At 34.5% G+C, this 20536-nt stretch overlaps 1 protein-coding gene across 2 annotated transcripts in view; it reads right to left on the bottom strand.

Moving 5' to 3' along the window:
- The window catches only part of js (jiangshi), a 72231-nt gene that overhangs the window by 43320 nt on the left and 8375 nt on the right, over window positions 1-20536 (bottom strand). For both annotated transcript variants that reach the window (XM_028312264.1, XM_028312262.1), the window contains exon 2: window positions 19299-19433. In XM_028312264.1, the coding sequence (XP_028168065.1) occupies window positions 19299-19376 (78 nt within the window). In that variant the 5' untranslated portion in view covers window positions 19377-19433. The remainder of the gene's footprint in view (window positions 1-19298; window positions 19434-20536) is intronic.

Below are 20536 nucleotides of genomic sequence, written 5' to 3'. Positions count from 1 at the left end.
ATTAACACAGTTCACTGTGCGACGCTGTTTCCCGTGGTGTACTATCACCTTTAGGAGTAGGTACTAGTAACTAGCAAAAGTATCTGACGTAAAGTGTTGGCCTTCACAGCATTGTTATTTGGTTTCGCGAATCAATAAAACAATAGGATTTCGGCTATTATCTCATTATGCGCGGTTTTGGATTGCTGATATGAATGACGTAGATTGAGTAGGTTCACACACCTTGTATACTAATTGTAAGACATGGGTTTACAAATTGATACATTATGTATGTGTAGATAGAGCATTTTTTAACGTTGACTGTTATTTTGTCGGAAATCGAGCCCAATAAAACCAAATTAAACAGCACATTCCACATAATTTTAACTTTATGTTGTTTTTATCGAACGAATAAGAAATAGCGATTGCGATTTTAGTCAATAGTCAAGTGTACTCACTCTGCAAGTGAAAAGTTGGAAGTTCAAGTCCCACTTGAGACAGTCAAGAATTCAAGAGAAAAAAAAAAAATTTTGAGTGATGGTGGAATTAGTGGAAAAGCCGAACTTCCCAGAAGAACTGGTATTCTTATAAACAATTTTAACAAAAGGAAAGGGTGCTACTCTAAACATGTTCATTGTAGAGCCAATCCGATGTGGGCGCAGTTCATCGTGCGCGCATCTAACACTGCATAACGTCGGTGTCGAAATATTCTCCGAGGGCTTTTGATCTATTTTCGATGATCAAAAACCAATTTGAGGCTACAGTGCGCTATTATTATGTAAATGGGCTTTGTAAATGTAACGCAATTATTTGTGTTTAAGATTGCATCTAGATAAAACAAAGTAGATGCGATGTGAACCGTTGTGAACAACACACAAAACTGAAGTATTTTTTCTATCTGCGAAAATGTAGCGCAGCAATACACTGTTCAATTATTATTTCTCACTCCCTCCACGTCATTCAAATCCACAAAGGCTGAAACATAATTTATTATAGTACGAATAATTAACTGTATAACACCTCGGGACACGTGAAACACAAGTTTCAGTCAAGGTGTGTTATAAACAGTTGTTATCAAATATGCTGTTCTTTTAATAAATGGCTGCTCTTTTAATTGATACAGGCTGTTGCGAAATCATGATGCAGTTTAGACCGAGGAGCCGCATGTATAATGAAATGACCCATCTTTCGTCAAACGCTGCGTTCAGTGACCTTTGTCCAAAGGCCACCTTCGAGTCGTTAGCCGTTCAATTTTCCATATCTAATTGGTTATGTATGTATCATGAAGGACTGTTCAATTGGTTTTAGAGAAAGTTCTGGAAGATGTTTGCCGCAAAAACGAATAATGAGAAAGACTTATATATTATGTCAAACAATTACATTGTAACGTAAAGATTAATGCAAACAATTTATTCTTGACGTGAATTTTTAGGTTAACGTTGATATGTTACCCTCTTACGGTGTGTATGAGCTATCACGCAGTTAGGTAATTAAAAGTAAAAGTTTTGACGCTTTTCATCGCAGTATAATAAACATGAAGCAGAAAGTGTCAATGCATTAGCTAAAACTAAGTTATATCATCGTCATAGTTTTTTTTATGACCCGGGCGAGTAATTGCCCTGTAGAAACGTGCATGAGTTCCAACACTACCTAAACAGAGGTCACGGGTTACTATCCCGCAAGGGTCAATGCATTAAAATCTAATGCAGGTCAATGATGTCTTTTGTTTAATATTCAGACCCAGATTCATAAATGTTATGTCACGGCAACTTGTCCATTATCACCAGCAAAAAATAAAAGATATGTTTTCGATTATAATTTCTTTTTAAAGATGATTAAAATATGAAACACTATAAAACTCGCATTTAAACAGGTTGTTATCCGGAAACATTGTCAAGACAGCCTTTAAAATTTTTGAAAGTTGCACATGCGTAACCGATACTTTTTAATAAAATTAAAAAATGTATCTACAAAGCTGTGATAGTAATTCCGCTACTGAACTCTACAAGGATTTTGCTTTCCATTCACATTCATATTTTGCAAATACCTTCCTTTTCAAATCAATCCATAAAAGCAAATGTTAAGAAATTGTTAAAATAAACATGCGTGCCATGTCCATTTAAAAATGACAGACAGACAAACACGCTATTGGCCGCGTCAAGAAAGACCATCACTTCAATGTCCATTTTTGTGGCATTTGACTCGTTTTGAAACATTATTTATTGGTACATTGCTCGAGCATCCAAGTTGTTTATATGTTGTAAACTATAACCTATCAAGTGAGCGCAATCATCTGAAGTAGTGGATGCTAATATTTACTAATAGATCCAATGGTTCTGTCATCGAAAATCGGTAGCGATTAATGTTTGTTGCAAATTGTGGCATATTATGTTTATTTCAATTCATTTTAAACTTATTAAATAGTTAGCAACACTACGAAAGATGCGACTCTTTGTAACTTTATTTGCAAATACTACTAGTATCCTCCATTGATTTGACCGAAAAACGTTTGTCTCTTGAAAAAAACGATGTGGTCGAATCTGCAATTACCTGTGATCTCTATAAATCTAAAAACTAATTAACATGCTCTCAAAGTCGAATCGAAATGCCAATAACAAATCTAAATTAACCTTTAGTTAAAGGGAATATAGTAGCAGTCTACCAATTCTAATGAAACATCCAATTACATACTTCATTTAATTTATTGAACATAATAATTTTATTGGAGTAGCAAATCAAATAAAATAATGCTCACAAACAAAGTTTAATAATATCATCGACAAGACAAATGATTTAGCCATTTTATGTATCAGTAAATAAAATGTATAGTAGTTGATCAATAATTTTAGTTGTTTTTCGGAAAACTTAAAACAGTCCATTCCTAAAAAGAGTTCGTGATTTAAAGTTTCAGGAATCTCTTATTAATTTTGTCTTGAAGTAATAAATACAACATCTATATATATAAAAGAAAGTCGTGTTAGTTACTTCGCTTATAACTCAAGAACGGCTGAATCGATTTAGCTGAAAATTGTCAGGGAGGTAGTTTAGAGCCAGGAGAAGGACATAGGATACTTTTTATCCCGTTATTTATTGCCATTAAGGCGGAACAAAGTTCGCCGGGTCAGCTAGTTTTAAATGAGATAAAATATTTATTTTATTAAATAAAGCTGCTACTCTGCTACTAGTTTAAGTTATTTCCAGCAATAACTATACTCGTACTTGCTACTAAATGAATGTAGAATTATAGCTGACATTAATGACCTGTGGTCATTGTAGGTGGGTCTTTACATCTCTTGACATCAGTGAATAGTGTTGTGTACAAAAGTACACTCGTAAATGACACAAATCACTTATGAGTAGGTTTCGTTGAGCAATCGCCTAATAAGGGTCTTCGGAATGAAGTTTTTGTGTTGATAACGCCCACTGTCAAAGGATTTAGTAATCATACTTTAAAGTGTTTGCATGTCAAAGGTGAAGAATCAATAACAGATACAAGATTGAAAATAAGCTTCATTACAATAGCAACAAACCCACGGCAAAAAATTAAGTGTTTTAAATAGACATGTAGAGCTTTTTTGGAGGTTTAAATCATATTTTGATATTGATTAGTCTATTCAATTGCTACATAATTCGCTAAAACTTTTGTAGATAAATAGTAATTTACAATTAGTAAATAAATAAGTCATTCAGTGCATTTACGAGTATTTCGCAATAAGAACTCCCAGTAAAGTTATTGAAAAATTCAAAATGATTAATTGAATTGGCTGTGAACAATAAAGAGATTGATGACTGTTACGTATCATTTTGGGTTATCATTTTGTCGTTTATTATAAAAGCGAACTGCTGCATTTCGCTTGTCGTTGCATTTTGTATTGTGTGATTTATAACAACAGAGATTACAGCGCCGGTGTCAGACTTTACTCACAATTTACATAAGTTCTGACATCGATCTAGTAATTGAGTTGTGATAGGTTAAAGTCTGCAATAACTTGTTATAAGTAGGAATTTACTCAGTGATTTTTCAATATGAGATTTTGTCGAGAGAAAAATCAGGAGAAGAGTGTGCTTACCATGAGTTTACGTTAGTTTATTTTCNAAGATAAAAAATAGTAGGTAATCTTGCTCTAGTTGATGGAGAAGAAATATGAAATAATGGTTATAATCAAAATAAACCAGCAAACAAGCTGATTTGACCGCTTAAAATTACTGTGTGTTTCAATAGAGTCAAAACAGCTTATGGCAAGTGCCTGAAAACACTGTGCCAAGATGGAGAAAGCTTTGCTCAATATGACTCATAAGCGCCCATTGTACAAAACTTAGTACACCCCTGAAAACCTAACTTCTGATTTTGTTTTTGGTTTTCTTTCTGTTTAGTATTATTTCTGAAGTATTTTTATAAAGAAAATAAACATTGGCTATGTGAAATTGACCGTAGTTTTCATTTGGGCGTTAATGGGCTAATTCACCAAGTACGATCAGGTAAAGACTATGGTAAATTTCAATACAATTTCAACTCAAGATGAATAAAGATTAATAAAACCGCAAGCAATTTAAGTTAAAAGCAATCTAAGTAGTAAGTTTACATGATAATTAATCAATTAAGTTTTTGGCAAACTTTACGCCAACTTCATGCCAGCTAAACCATACCATAGGGTATAAACTTGACCTATATTACCTGCCCATTTGGAGATACAATATGTATTTTACTATGAATAAAGATTTTAAACATTGAATTTACCACTATTCCTGTATAGATTGGCTGTTTTGTTCTGTATTTTTTGCTGATATAGATATTTCATTTAATTGTCTCTTAAACTTGCTACACTGCTCCTCATTTTTTGCACAACACTATATCTGATGATATTTACAGAGGTATCGATTACGCATCGATTCTCGTCACGACTCGATACTGGTGACGAATGATCATGAGATAGCCTGAAAGCCTCCATCAATGATGTCTGTCATTTTGTAACTCGAGGGTTGACCAAGATGCGATAAATGATTCAAAATTCCTGAGATTGCGAAAAGTGTGATTTAAACTCTTTAAATGATAAAAGTTGTTTCATCGTATTTAATAAACTGATGACTAAAAAAGTAGAGCTGCTATCAGCTAACCTCCATTAATAGGTAACCCACGTTAGCTGATCATTGCAATGGCCATATTTTCGGCCTACTTTTTGAAAAATAAATAGTTTTTGCCAATGGAATTCCGTCAAAGCCTGCGTTTTTTCCCTCACCGCTCGCAATCCGTGCCGGACCGGATATTGTAGGTACTTACTATTGTTTTAGCTAAACAAACCTTTCCTTAGCCATTTAATGACCATATCAGATTTAAACTTTATTTCAAAGCATGTGATCATGAACCATAAGTTTATTTAACTTCACCATAAGATTTAATTTCTTTGGTTTTATAACTTAGTCTTGTATCATAATAGTTAGGTACTCGAGCATCGTATCAATCAGCCCATTATTTGCAAAACCTGCGCAAGAGTGTCATTATGTTCTAAAGACTCTCTTTTGTGCTCTATGGGAACTTGTGATGGTCATTAAGAGACTTTGTCTCTGCTCTCTGTTCTCATGGCGTCGAATTAGGGCCTTATTGTTTGATGAGTGTTGTGTATTGAGTTACAAACTACAACAAAGAAGGGTCTTGCAAACAATATTAATCTATTAGTATGTGAACAAAAAGACACAAAATGGCATTCGTTTCGATTATGTAATTGATTATTGATAGAGCGTATCCACTGTGTTTACAAAAAAAAAACGATAATTTAAGTTTGTTTGTGTGAGTTGCTCTTGAAAATGCAAAGTTTTCAGATTTCGTTACCTAAAGGTTCGGCCAAACCAATGCGATCACACGCGATCAACCGGCGTGCAGCGATGGCGACCATACCTGAAATGCATTGATCGCCATCGCTGCACTCGGCTGATCGCGTGTGATCGCGTTGGTTTGGCCGAACCTTTACGCGTTACGCAGGGAGCCTTATCTTTTACCAAACGGATATTGAGTGATTAATTGCATTTCCTAGACGTCAAAGCAGAGGTTCTTTTTGTGCTGAAGTCGTACTTATTGGCGGAGCCGTGGGAAACTCGTATTTTCCGGGCCTTACTTTAGGTGAAGAAAGTGTCAAGAATAATTGCTTTGCGCCTTTTGACCCAAAACAGTATAATATTGACTTATGTTTGATGAAAAGTACAATGTTGAGATTAAAAAATAATTTAATTAGCTAATACGCTTATTTTCTTTTGAAAAGTACCTATGTCTTGAGCCTCAACTAAGCAAAAATAAAAGTGCACTTATTTGATGTGCTTAGTTGTTTTCTGTTTTAGTAGATTTTGCATAAAAATAAGTAGTTACGATAATTACTATTATGTTTGTCTGTAGGCACACAAGTAACGTTCTTAAGTCCCTACTTTAAATTAATTCCACTTAATTTTCACTGCTTCTTGTTACAAATAACTATTCGTACTGTATCAATACCCATTTGTATGCAGAATTTTTAGTAAAAATAAACGTTTAATATTTGCAGAGAATACAAACAAACCAGAATACAAACGATTATTTGAATGTGCACAATGTATTTAAAGTACCCTGTCCACTTAAGATGTTTGTAAATTTTATTCAATACTTGTACCTAGGTTCCTATGTGGAAAAGTATATTATTTCTTCTTCTTCTTTGTCGCTACACTCTCTCACGTCTGGCAAGCAGAGTGGTCGTGGTCGTCACACCCGGTCCGGTGGCAAGCCTCACAATCCGTCGCCATTCCTCCCGCACTGCAGCCTTTCTTGTGCACTCGTGGAGTTAACCATTGAGTGCGGTTTTGACCTGCCGCGCGCTCTTGTGCCCTCAACCTCCATAATTATTTCTAGACGCCGATAACTATTTCTAAGAGTTTTCGAAGATTTTTTGCCTTTAGTGGACACGCGATACAAACCTTTTGGCTAGTAATACAATTCACTGTGCGACGCTGTTTCCCGTGGTGGACTATCACCTTTAGGAGTACTAGTAACTAGCAAAAGTATCTGACGTAAAGTGTTGGCCTTCACAGCATTGTTATTTGGTTTCGCGAATCAATAAAACAATAGGATTTCGGCTATTATCTCATTATGCGCGGTTTTGGATTTCTGATATGAATGACGTAGATTGAGTAGGTTCACACACCTTGTATTACTAATTGTAAGACATGGGTTTACATTGATACATTATGTATGTGTAGATAGAGCATTTTTTAACTCGAATGTTATTTTGTCTGAAAATGAGCCCAATAAAACCAAATTAAACAGCACATTCCACATAATTTTAACTTTATGTTGTTTTTATCGAACGAATAAGTAATAGCGATTGTTGTCTGTGAATCAATTTCTCCGTAGTCAGAGCACTCGCTCGGCAAGCGAAAATTTGGAAGTCATGTCCTACTGAGGCAGTCAAGATTTCAAGATTTTTTTTTTTGCTTAAGTGGGAGAGCCGAACTTTCCAGAAGAACTGGTATTCTTATAACAAATACAACAGAAGGAAAGGGTCCTACTCCAAACATGTTCATTGTAGAGCCGATCCGATGTGGGCGCAGTTCATCGTGCGCGCATCTAACGCTGCATCACGTCGGTGTCGAAATATTCTCCGAGGGCTTTTGATCTATTTTCGATGATCAAAAACCAATTTGAGGCTACAGTGCGCTATTATTATGTAAATGGGCTTTGTAAATGTAACACAATTATTTGTGTTTAAGATTGCAGCTAGATAAAACAAAGTAGATGCGATGTGAACTGTTGTGAACTACACACAAAACTGAAGTATTTTTTATCTATTTAAATGTAGCGAAGAACTGCACCGTTTAATTATTAAGTCTCACTAAAATTTCCCTCCAGGGGATTAAGGTCAAATCCACAACGGCTGAACATAATTTAATATGGTACGAGCTACTGTATAACACCTTGAGACACACAAAAACAAGGTGTGTTATAAACAGTTGTTATCAAATTAATTGATACAGGCTGTTGCGAAATCATGATGCAGTTTAGACCGAGGAGCCGCATGTATAATGAAATGACCCATCTTTCGTCAAACGCTGCGTTCAGTGACCTTTGTCCAAAGGCCACCTTCGAGTCGTTGGCCGTTCAATTTTCATAACTTATTGGTTATGAATGTATCATGAAGGACTGCATCAGTTGGTTTTAGAGAAAGTAATGGAAGCTGATTACAGTTTCAACTCAAAAACGAAGAATGTTAAAGGCTCTATATTATGTCAAACAATTAGATTGTAATGTAAAGATTAATACAATCAATTTGTTCTTGACGTGAAATTTTTGTAATAAAGTTCAACCGATAACTGTAGCATAGTATTTGTAATTTTGTACCCTCTTAAGCGTACAATTTTAAAAGTGTGTTATGTATGAGTTATGACACAGTTATAATTAAAAGTAAAAGTTTTGACGCTTTTCATCGCAGTGTAATAAACATGAAGCAGAAAGTGTCAATGCATTAGCTAAAACTAAGTTATATCATCGTCATAGTTTTTTTTATGACCCGGGCGAGTAATTGCCCTGTATAAACGTGCGTGAGCTCCAACACTACCTAAACAGAGGGCACAGGTTACTATCCCGCAAGGGTCAATGCATTAAAATCTAATGCAGGTCAATGATGTCTTTTGTTTAATATTCAGACCCAGATTCATAAATGTTATGTCACGGCAACTTGTCCATTATCACCAGCAAAAAATAAAAGAAATGTTTTCGATTATAATTTCTTTTTAAAGATGATTAAAATATGAAACACTATAAAACTCGCATTTAAACAGGTTGTAATCCGGAAACATTGTCAAGACAGCCTTTAAAATTTTTGAAAGTTGCACATACGTAACCAATACTTTTTAATAAAATAAAAAATTTATAATCTACAAAGCTGTGATAGTAATTCCGCTACTGAACTCTACAAGGTTTTTGCTTTCCATTCACATTCTTATTTTGCAAATATCTTTTTAAATCAATCCATAAAAGCAAATGTTGAGAAATTGTTAAAATAAAACATGCGTTCCATGTCCATTTAAAAGTGACAGACAGACAAACAAGCTATTGGCCGCGTCAAGACCATCACTTGAATGTCCATTTTTGTGGCATTTGACTCGTTTTGAAACATTATTTATTGGTACATTGCTCGAGCATCCAAGTTGTTTATGTGTTGTAAACTATAACCTATCAAGTGAGAGCAATCATCTGAAGTAGTGGATGCTAATATTTACTAATAGATCAATGGCTCTGTCATCAAACATTAGTAGCGATAAAATGTTTGTTGCAAATTGTGGCATGTTTATTTCAATTCATTTAAAATTTATTAAATCGTAAGCAACACTACAACAGATACGACTCTTTGTAACTTTATTTGCCACTAGTATCTTCAATTGATTGGAAAACGATAAAAATGATTTTCTCTTGTAAAAAACGAAGTGGTCGAATCTGCAATTACCTGTGATCTCTATAAATCTAAAAACTAATTAACATACTCAATACTCAATACTCAAATCTTTATTGCATTAATATAACATACTCTCAAAGTCGAATCGAAATGCCAATAACAAATCCAAATTAACCTTTAGTTAAAGGGAATAGTAGTAGTCTTCCAATTCTAATGAAACATCCAATTACATACTTCATTTAATTTATTGAGCATAATAATTTAATTGGAGTAGCAAATCAAATAAAATAATGCTCACAAACAAAGTTTAATAATATCATCGACTAGACAAATGATTTAGCCATTTTATGTATCAGCAAAATAAAATTTAATAGTAACTTAGTTGATCAATAATTTTACTTGTTTTTCGGAAAACTTACAACAGTCCATTCCTAAAGAGTTCGTGATTTAAAGTTTCAGGAATCTCTTACTAATTTTGTCTTAATGTAATAAATACAACATATTTTGAATTAAATAAAATATTTATTTTATTGATTAAAGCTGCTACTCTGCTACTGGTTTAAGTTATTTCCAGCAATACTTTAAATACTTTACTAAATGAATGTTGAATTATAGCTGACATTAATGACCCGTGGTCATTGTAGGTGGGCCTTTACATCTCTTGACATCAGTGAATAGTGTTGTGTACAAAAGTACACTCGTAAATGACACAAATCACTTATGAGTAGGTTTCGTTGAGCAATCGCCTAATAAGGGTCTTCGGAATGAAGTTTTTGTGTTGATAACGCCCACTGTCAAAGGATTTAGTAATCATACTTTAAAGTGTTTGCATGTCAAAGGTGAAGAATCAATAACAGATACAAGATTGAATATAAGCTTCATTACAATAGCAACAAACCCACGGCAAAAAAGTAAATAAAATAAGTGTTTTAAATAGACATGTAGAGCTTTTTTGGAGGTTTAAATCATATTTTGATATTGATTAGTCTATTCAATTGCTACATAATTCGCTAAAACTGTTGTAGATAAATAGTAATTTACAATGAGTAAATAAATAAGTCATTCAGTGCATTTACGAGTATTTCGCAATAAGAACTCCCAGTAAAGTTATTGAAAAATTCAAAATGATTAATTGAATTGGCTATGAACAATAAAGAGATTGATGACTGTTACGTATCATTTTGTCGTTTATTATAAAAACGAACTGCTGCATTTCGCTCGTCGTTGCATTTTGTATTGTGTGATTTATAACAACAGAGATTACAGCGCCGGTGTCAGACTTTACTCACAATTTACTTTAGTTCTGACATCGATCTAGTAATTGAGTTCTGACAGGTTAAAGTCTGCAATCTATACTAATATTATAAAGCTGAAGTTGTGGAACATGACGCTCAACCACCATAAGGAGTTAGAGTATTTATTTTTTTTTTTTTTTTTTTTTTGAAGGGACGCGCGCTGGTAGCTTGAGGAGCTTTTCCAGCTTCACCGGGCAGAGTGGCGAGTACAGAAGGTACTCTAGCCGTTTGGCGATCGTCGGTGCGCGTGCCGTCGAGGCCGAGTGTGGGTTTCGCGAAGCGAAGCCCAGGCTCATTCGCGTCGGTCGCAGATCAACGTTCGCGATCGGGCCGTATCGAGCGCATAAGGCGCCCGCTCAGTGGCGAACCCAACTAGAGTGTTGCCCACCGCGGTGTTGGACCAAAATCCAGCCTACAGCGGGCTCACTCTAGTGGGCCCGATCGAGGGGACTACGGACGCGGCCTGAGGGCGCCACGGTAGGCTCGGACCTCGGCTCAGGCCGTGTCCGGGGGACGGATTTTAGTTGTTTTTCGGAAAACTTAAAACAGTCCATTCCTAAAAAGAGTTCGTGATTTAAAGTTTCAGGAATCTCTTATTAATTTTGTCTTGAAGTAATAAATACAACATCTATATATATAAAAGAAAGTCGTGTTAGTTACTTCGCTTATAACTCAAGAACGGCTGAATCGATTTAGCTGAAAATTGTCAGGGAGGTAGTTTAGAGCCAGGAGAAGGACATAGGATACTTTTTATCCCGTTATTTATTGCCATTAAGGCGGAACAAAGTTCGCCGGGTCAGCTAGTTTTAAATGAGATAAAATATTTATTTTATTAAATAAAGCTGCTACTCTGCTACTAGTTTAAGTTATTTCCAGCAATAACTATACTCGTACTTGCTACTAAATGAATGTAGAATTATAGCTGACATTAATGACCTGTGGTCATTGTAGGTGGGTCTTTACATCTCTTGACATCAGTGAATAGTGTTGTGTACAAAAGTACACTCGTAAATGACACAAATCACTTATGAGTAGGTTTCGTTGAGCAATCGCCTAATAAGGGTCTTCGGAATGAAGTTTTTGTGTTGATAACGCCCACTGTCAAAGGATTTAGTAATCATACTTTAAAGTGTTTGCATGTCAAAGGTGAAGAATCAATAACAGATACAAGATTGAAAATAAGCTTCATTACAATAGCAACAAACCCACGGCAAAAAATTAAGTGTTTTAAATAGACATGTAGAGCTTTTTTGGAGGTTTAAATCATATTTTGATATTGATTAGTCTATTCAATTGCTACATAATTCGCTAAAACTTTTGTAGATAAATAGTAATTTACAATTAGTAAATAAATAAGTCATTCAGTGCATTTACGAGTATTTCGCAATAAGAACTCCCAGTAAAGTTATTGAAAAATTCAAAATGATTAATTGAATTGGCTGTGAACAATAAAGAGATTGATGACTGTTACGTATCATTTTGGGTTATCATTTTGTCGTTTATTATAAAAGCGAACTGCTGCATTTCGCTTGTCGTTGCATTTTGTATTGTGTGATTTATAACAACAGAGATTACAGCGCCGGTGTCAGACTTTACTCACAATTTACATAAGTTCTGACATCGATCTAGTAATTGAGTTGTGATAGGTTAAAGTCTGCAATAACTTGTTATAAGTAGGAATTTACTCAGTGATTTTTCAATATGAGATTTTGTCGAGAGAAAAATCAGGAGAAGAGTGTGCTTACCATGAGTTTACGTTAGTTTATTTTCTTATACTTAACGTAAAGTCATGATAAGCAAACTGAAGTCTCTAATCACCAGACTACGGACATACACAGATCTATTAATCTTATTTTAACAACAGTTACATCGTAAACGATAGTTCCCGCGTCTATTACTCAATCGCAAACAATACCCCATCATCAGTTCCGATCCGATCTCTGTCCACGGTCCAGATCTAGATTTCTAGATTTAGCCTGCGTGTTTATTGCCGGAATGCCATTATCGTTTCTATGTCAAAGCTTACGTTACACAACGGTTAGGTAACATTACCTAGCTCGCTTTAGAACAATACATTCTAGCCAGCGCCAACTGCTTTGTTCAAACAAATAGTAGCAAATAAATCTAATTTTATCAATATCGATACAATTTTACATTATCAAATACGACTTATTAATTAAATCAATTTTAAACAAAAGAGTCTACCATTTTTGGCCAAAAAAATTAAGGGGGGTTGATAGTTTTTATACAGAAGTTTTACTTGTCATTTTGGTCCAAATATTTATATAAAAAAAAACATTCTGTAATAGATCGAGACACACGGCAGAAGCATAATATCAAAAATGCGTTGTTGAAAAAAACTTCAGGGCTAGCCGTCAACGCTTGACCATTTATAAAAATAATTATTTTCTAAAGACAAGTTAATTCGAATCTGGTAGTTACGTTTGTATTGAGATTTCATTTGTTAGTTAAGACAGTTATCTATTAAAATAAAGGCCAAAACAAAAGTAAAGACATTAAGTAATAAAACAAAATGTCAGATCGCTCTTACGAGTACTAACTTAATCAATCATGCACTGGACTATAAATAAGTACGAGTACATTAAATAATTTGCTGTAAACTGATACCTACTTATCAGATCTCAAGTCCGTTTCAAAATCAATAACAATAAATGCATCGGCGGTTTTGAAATCGATTATTATTTGGCAATCGCAATCGTTCGCATAGTTCCGTATGAAATTGCACTATCCGACAATATTATAAGAGATGGGAAAGTTAAAAATGATGAAAGGAATTGTATCACAAACTTAATCATCTCCGGCGACAGACGATAGAAATCGGAAAAACTATTTTACTTTAAATTAAAATCTTACTGTTCAATACAGTGAAATCAAAGATAGAATTTATGTAAAACATTTAAAATAACATCACTACTTATGAACTGACTACATAAAGAATAGGTTAGTTCTGTAGGCCTAGGATGCGCGCCGTTGCGTGATAAGCTTTTATCACGCCATTTTATTGATTTTACGCGATATGCCCATACGTTTGTCGTCTAAAATCATCGATAAGATTTTATCACGGCGCGCATCCTAGCCCGGCTGGTTTATTTTGAGCATTATTTTAGTTCCTCACCAATATCACCTTGTAAACCACGTTTAACGGGCCATTACCAGAGTGTAAAGTGCGTCGTTTTAGCCATTTGATCGACTGCGTACGCGATGATTTGCCACACTGCACGTTGCAAAACAAAAAACTTTGTGATGCAAATAAAGATTTCCATTGTTTTCAAAGACGAGTGGTTTTCCAGATGAATGTAAATGCATTCATAGATTCATCAATGAATTTGCTATTGTTTTATGCTATCAGAGAGTGCAAAATACCGCTAATAGCTACTACTAGTTATTGTACTGTTTTGGAAGAGTAGTTTCTAAAGAAGGCTGCAGTGAAGCACGTGCACATTGTAGAGCGAAATAAATATAAATGAATATCGTTGAACATTTTACACTACGCTTCTAGTCCCAAACTAAGCAAAGCTTGTACTAGGTATGGGTACTAGACAACGATTAGAAATTCTACATTCGATTCGACTTGCTGGCTTATTACAAAATTACCGGCTTATTTTATTTAGGAGCTCTTATTTATGTATTTACAATAGACAAAATTATGTACCATTTAAATTAATTAGATCAGCCCATATTTGTATTGTAATAATGGGAATCGACCTAACTATGCAACATCCACTTAAAAATGAATAATCATACTTTCAAATCAATCAAATTAGGAAGCATTATCATTTGTAAAACCAAATAATCTAGCGTAAAAATTTAGACCACCAAATATGGGTACGAACATAATTGGGATCTATAGATCGTCGATGAACAATTATGATTACAACAATGATTTAGGCCGTGACATAACAGATGCGCGGCTAGGGCTGACACCTATTATAGTCTTGTGAATGTCATTCCATTTTGTTTGACCCATGTCATTTGCCTTTCCATTGGTTTGTGAGTTCTTTATAAATTATGTTTCTCTACATCTATGGATGCGGGCGGCGCAGGACCGGTCTTTGTGGAAATCCTTGGGGGAGGCCTTTGTCCAGCAGTGGACGTCTTTCGGCTGAAACGAACGAACGAACGAACATCTCATTTTTATCAGTTTCAAATTCAAAGTGTACCTACTCTGAAATGTTTGTTGGTTTGTTGTTTGAATAATAGTTTAATGGACTTTGACGCTAGAAAGAACGAAAGAAGAACGTTGAGAATTAAAATCTAATTTTTTCGAATCAAGATGAAATTAATTACGATAGTATTTGAATAAAGACCAAAAAATATTTAACTGAAAGCCCTGTATTCTACAGTCACGACCAAATGTCAATCGTCCTTTCTCCCGTCATTAGTCATGTCTCGGTGGTGACCACCGGTGATCTACGGGTAAAGATACATTCATAGCCTAGGCATAGACCACGCCCATGGAGTTAGGCAATCGTGTGGATAAAAACCGTTTAAACTTTCAACATTATTTACTTTTACACCTTACAAGTACCTACTCAATAATTTATGTTACATGTAATGATGGGGATTTATATCACCTGAGTGAACAAAGTAGATTTTTTAATGTCCTCATTTCCCCTCGGAACCAATTCACCCACGTGAACAAAGTGGAATAAACCGTGAAATCAAGTCACAAGCTGATATTTAAAGGTGAATAGAAATGATGACAGTTGTTTCTTTTTATTACAGATTCTAAAAATAGATGGCACAAAAAGGTAAAGTTCAAATGCAGCAGCGATTCCTACGTAATAAATGCCTTAAAAATAACATCTACAATATTTAAATAAAAAATAGCATATCAAATCAATTCAGATATTGAAACGTAAATGACGCATGAAGGCGATGTTTACTGAGATTTTTTTATCTTTTACATAAAGCATTATTGCATTTTAGCAATTAAAATATTTAATTTAAATTAAGCCTCAAACTACGTGTGAGGCCAGGAATGCTCTCATTGTCTATACAAAAGTATGTGACAGAGCTCCGATCTTTAGACCTTCGTGACATACGATATCGTGTCTGCAAATTCGCTATGCTACCTCTACACGAATGCCGCCAATATTTATGCTAATCATTAATGTCTCTATCAACAATAAAAAAATATGATCTCGTATAATCGAAAGAATTCGATGTCATCGTTGGTTTTCAATTAACTAGGGTAATTCCAGGATACATGCCCCAGTGGGATAGGTGCCGCGATTTTAAGTACACTATGTTACAAGCAACTTAGCCTAAAGTTATAGTACGTATAATAGAAAGGGACCTCCCCGTACCACTTTTCGCCTCGCAAACCATCAAAGAGTGCGTTCGTTTAGCCAGTGCGAGCAAAAATCTTCCGCGGCCAGACCTTAGCGAGCGTCGAAATAATATTGGTAAGTATTTTTTAAGGGATATTTTTTTTGTCAGCTGTAAAATGAAGCAGATTTTTATATAATTTGATAGACTATCTTATAAATTATACGGGATAGATATGTTTAATTCGTCTTTTAGTGTTATTATATTTTTTATAAAAAACGGCACCTATCCTATGCTAAAAGGATAGTTGCCTAATTTTTTTTGGGTATAGATGCCCTTAGGGCCATGTTCCATGCACCTAAGGGCATCTATCCTAACCTGCTCTTTTTGTCACAGGTAGCAAGTAAGAAGAAAAAAAGAATGTAGTACGGCTAACCTTAGGAAAGTAATAAATAGAGTGCCCTTCTGATCGAATTACCTTTTTAACCGACTGCGCTAGAAGGAGTAGTATTATTTTTAATAAAAAATATTAAATTTCATTTTTAATTCATTTAATAACAAACAATCTTAAATAATAATACTTGGCTTATTTGATTTCAAAATGCATTTGATCCTTAGAATTTAAAAACTGTATTAACGAGTCATCTATCCCTGCATCAGGCATCTATCCTTTGAAGCAATCATACAGTGAGTCTTCTATCCCCCACATTAGGCGTCTATCCCACTTTTTAGAGGTCAATTAAAATGGTATTTACTCAGAATCGGTATAATTTAAACTAAAATAATTATAGTAATATCATAGACGAAAGACCAAAGTTAACAGATACTAAGGTCAAATTGTTGATAAAAACTTACTGACTGAGTTACAGAGCTGTTTCAAAAAGTGGGGCATCTATCCTGGACTTACCCTACTCACAACATCATCACAACAAACTATTCAATCAATTGCCTAATCAATTTGGAATAAATCTATGCAAAATGTCACCCGTTGTAAAAGTTAATGGAATAATCGTGAATGGAATTCGCTAGGTTATAAACCCGGCTGCGGTTGTTTGAATAGGTAATCTTATTTTGGTAGAGTATTCAAAATGACACAACGAGTCAACGATCCATTCAGAATGTCAGAATTGCATTGGCAAATGTACAATCGATAGCACATCTGACTATACAATTTAGTTGCAAAATTTCACCTATACAACTACGTAAGATGTCACAGGGTTCAGGTCAACATGCTTTCGTCTGTGACTGACTACCATCTGCACCAATCACGTTCGGTAAAAATATTAGTATGATGATCACAAGTCACAACCATTTGCCCCTCAGTAGAGGTGGTAGAAGACTGAAACAGATGATAAATTCGTGGTTCTCTTTGCGAAGTCGCTTACGTGCAAGCCGTGTAGGTAAGTGTCCTCATCAAGAATTAAGGTGCATGCGGACACTCTGGCACCTTTGAAAGAAGCTGATGGTCTTGCGAGAATTCACGCGGTGGAAAATGTGGCTATCTCTAACTTTTGATATAATTTGTATAGTGACGGTTTTCTATTGGATGTGCGCTATATAGACACAAGATTAGAACTTTCAGAAATAACGTCCTTAAACAAATTAAACACACAGACATGCTATCTTTTTCACAGATTTGTAGACTGCATCGGATCTACAAGCACAAGGTCGGTCTGTTATCAATTCGGCACAATGCCACCGATACTCGTCCGATCCCTAGAATGCCATAGGTCAGCCGATTGATCAATTACTTTAATTGCGCCGATAATTCTGGAAACAAAACCTAATAATTTAATTGTTATGACGTTTATATGCAAATTATTTTGATCATGTAAAAAAAATTACATTATAGTATTAATTAAAGTATTTTTTGGTTTCCCAATAGTTCAAACACCATGTTTCAAGACTTTTTTGCCTTGCATTCAACATTTGACGTTTTTTGCAAAAAGATTCACGTGCATAGAACTTGTTGCTCTATTTTTTAGTATCTTGCCTATAAAAACTGTAAATATACAAGTTTAACGAAACAAAATAAAAGTGTGTTGAATGCACGATTTATCGGAAAAACGAGCAAAGTGTAAGTTGTTGCCATTTTTTACTCACAAATGAGGTTATCGGACTTAAGAGGAAAAAAACATTTGACATGATTCTCGACAATTTATTAGCAATTAAGTTTACTCACACAACGAATGATATTTTTAAACTAATTGTAAAAAAAAAGACCTTAGCAGTTTTTGGTCAATCAACTACCTATACCGTGTTTCGTACATACCTCTTATTAAAAAGTAAAAGTCACTTAAAAAGTAACTGGATGGGTACCAATACCTGTAAAAGTAGGTTTTTCTGAAAATATTTGTACTATACAACCTTTCGAGTACGTCCAACTTGGAGATAGAAGTCCGATTATGTCAAAACTAAAAAGAGTAAAGTTTTCAACTTCGCAACAGAACTACCCAATTTGTGAAACGACTTCCGCGCATAATTTCAGCCTGTAAATATAAGTAGGTACACGCGCTAATGCATTGTTTTGGACTACTCATGTGTACTGAAATACATTGAGTAATGTGTTATGTAAAATACACTTTACATATTTTAAAGGCCTATGTTTTTTACGATGTTGGAATCGGTATAGAAAACAACTTCATATAATGTAGCAGTGTCTTTTCCACTGACGTTTCAGTGTCTGTTTTTGATCTGAGACACAATTATTTATTATATATTCCAATTTTAAAAGAGGCAAAAAATTGCTAATATTGTACCTAAATGTAAAAATAGAACTAAATGTTTTTGCGCGTTAGTATTATTTCTTGAACAAAACTCTGGCAAACCAAGTAAAAATTTTAGCTCAAATTGGAAACTTGATATTTTGTTAATCAAATTAATCGCATAAATTCACAGTTTATTGTTGCACCTGACCAAAACACAATGTCAACCTTGCATTAAGGCTGTGACCGATCGGACGCCGTAGAATATTGGGCCGGTGTCGAAAACTAAGCAAGAAAAATTAAAAATCGTTTGTTTGAAAGACGTGGTTGTTATAAAAAGTAAAATACCTATTTATTTTGCTTGTTACCTACCTAAATAAATGCATTTCAATATGCAATTTATGTAAGAGATACATAATTATCAACAAACAACGAGAATTTTATATTGCGTGTCTAGAATACCTACAAAAAGTTGTCGTTCTATCAATATTTTGCTTTATCTATTTTTAACCTAATTGTTTCACCTTTGCCCGCAGTGAGCACCTATCTTATTCATATTAAAGACCCCAAAAAGACCATCATAACTACTCGTAAATTACTAGAAAAATCATACTAACCTGCGTAATAGCCACTGCCAGATGCAGGCAGGCCACTGCCGCACACAACCACAAAAACTGCACTCGAGACATGTTCATGTTCTGTTCGTTTTGTCACTCACTGTGCGGTCACCGACTCGTGCGCATCGCGCGTGCCTGCGGAAAAAGAACGACTTTAACGCGCAGTCAATGACACAAAAATTGGTAAAAAGACAAAACTGCAAAACATATTGGAGCCTAGTGACACACATTCGAGTATTTTTTGTTAGTAGAGCAAAAAGAGGATAAGTTGCTCATGAATATTTATTTTTAATGTGCCAAAAGAGCAAGGTCGTTGCAGCCTAGTCTATAATTAATCTATGAATGGGACTAGGTATTTGGTTTTTAATCTATGAAAGGACTATTCTGTTCCCACTCCTCATTCCCACCATAGCCAGGATCTACAGTTTTATTACTGAAATACACCTAGTGAAAGCTAAGAAATACCCAGGGGAAAGTTAAACAGAAACTTTTTTTGGTCCTGCGAATGAATTATTCAGATCTTTTTCCTCCTGCAGGAGGGAGGGAAATGACATACAAAGATATACAGTGTGAGTCACGTTAAAGTGTACATATGAAAATAGATGAAACTAGACCTATTTTTATCGACAAAAAAGAGGTCAAAATTTTTTTGAGATTTTTTTTTTAATTTTTTATAGAATTTTTTTTCTTCTAATTACTTATTGTAAAGAAAACGTAATAACTTTTAAACCAAGCGGTATATCCTGATAAAATAAAAACAGTAATAATACTAAATAACAGGCGATACTAAAAATATACATAAAATACACAAAAAAGGCCAACAAATAATAAAAAATGATACTTTTTGAAAAAAAACTGCTTTTAAATTCGTGTTTTTTTTGTTATTTGATAAATTTCTCCAAAAAATGCCGCTATAACCTGTGGTTATTATTACTTTGTATTATTTTCTATCGTATTACCTTCGTAAAACCAAAAATCACATGTCTCTATCCCTATCACAACATTTGCTATGATCGTTTGAACAAAGGCCTACCACAACATTATTCTCCGCTACAGGTAGAGACAATTTTAATTTTAACTAAAATGCTTATTTTACTTCGAAATCTTTGGTTTTTATTTGAAATCTAACTTGTCTTTATCAAAATTACAAATCTAGAGCCATTTTCAGTTTCGTTGTTAACGAAGCGTTGAATAGCGCGCCCGGAGAGGCTTAGTTCAAACGATCATAGCAAATGTTG

Source organism: Ostrinia furnacalis, unplaced genomic scaffold (assembly GCF_004193835.3).
Source record: "Ostrinia furnacalis isolate ACB-3 unplaced genomic scaffold, ASM419383v2 OfSCF3854, whole genome shotgun sequence".
Classification (NCBI taxonomy): Eukaryota; Metazoa; Arthropoda; class Insecta; order Lepidoptera; family Crambidae; genus Ostrinia; species Ostrinia furnacalis.
The sequence above is the reverse complement of the archived record's forward strand: the minus strand, read 5'-3'. Positions and strand labels throughout refer to the sequence as shown.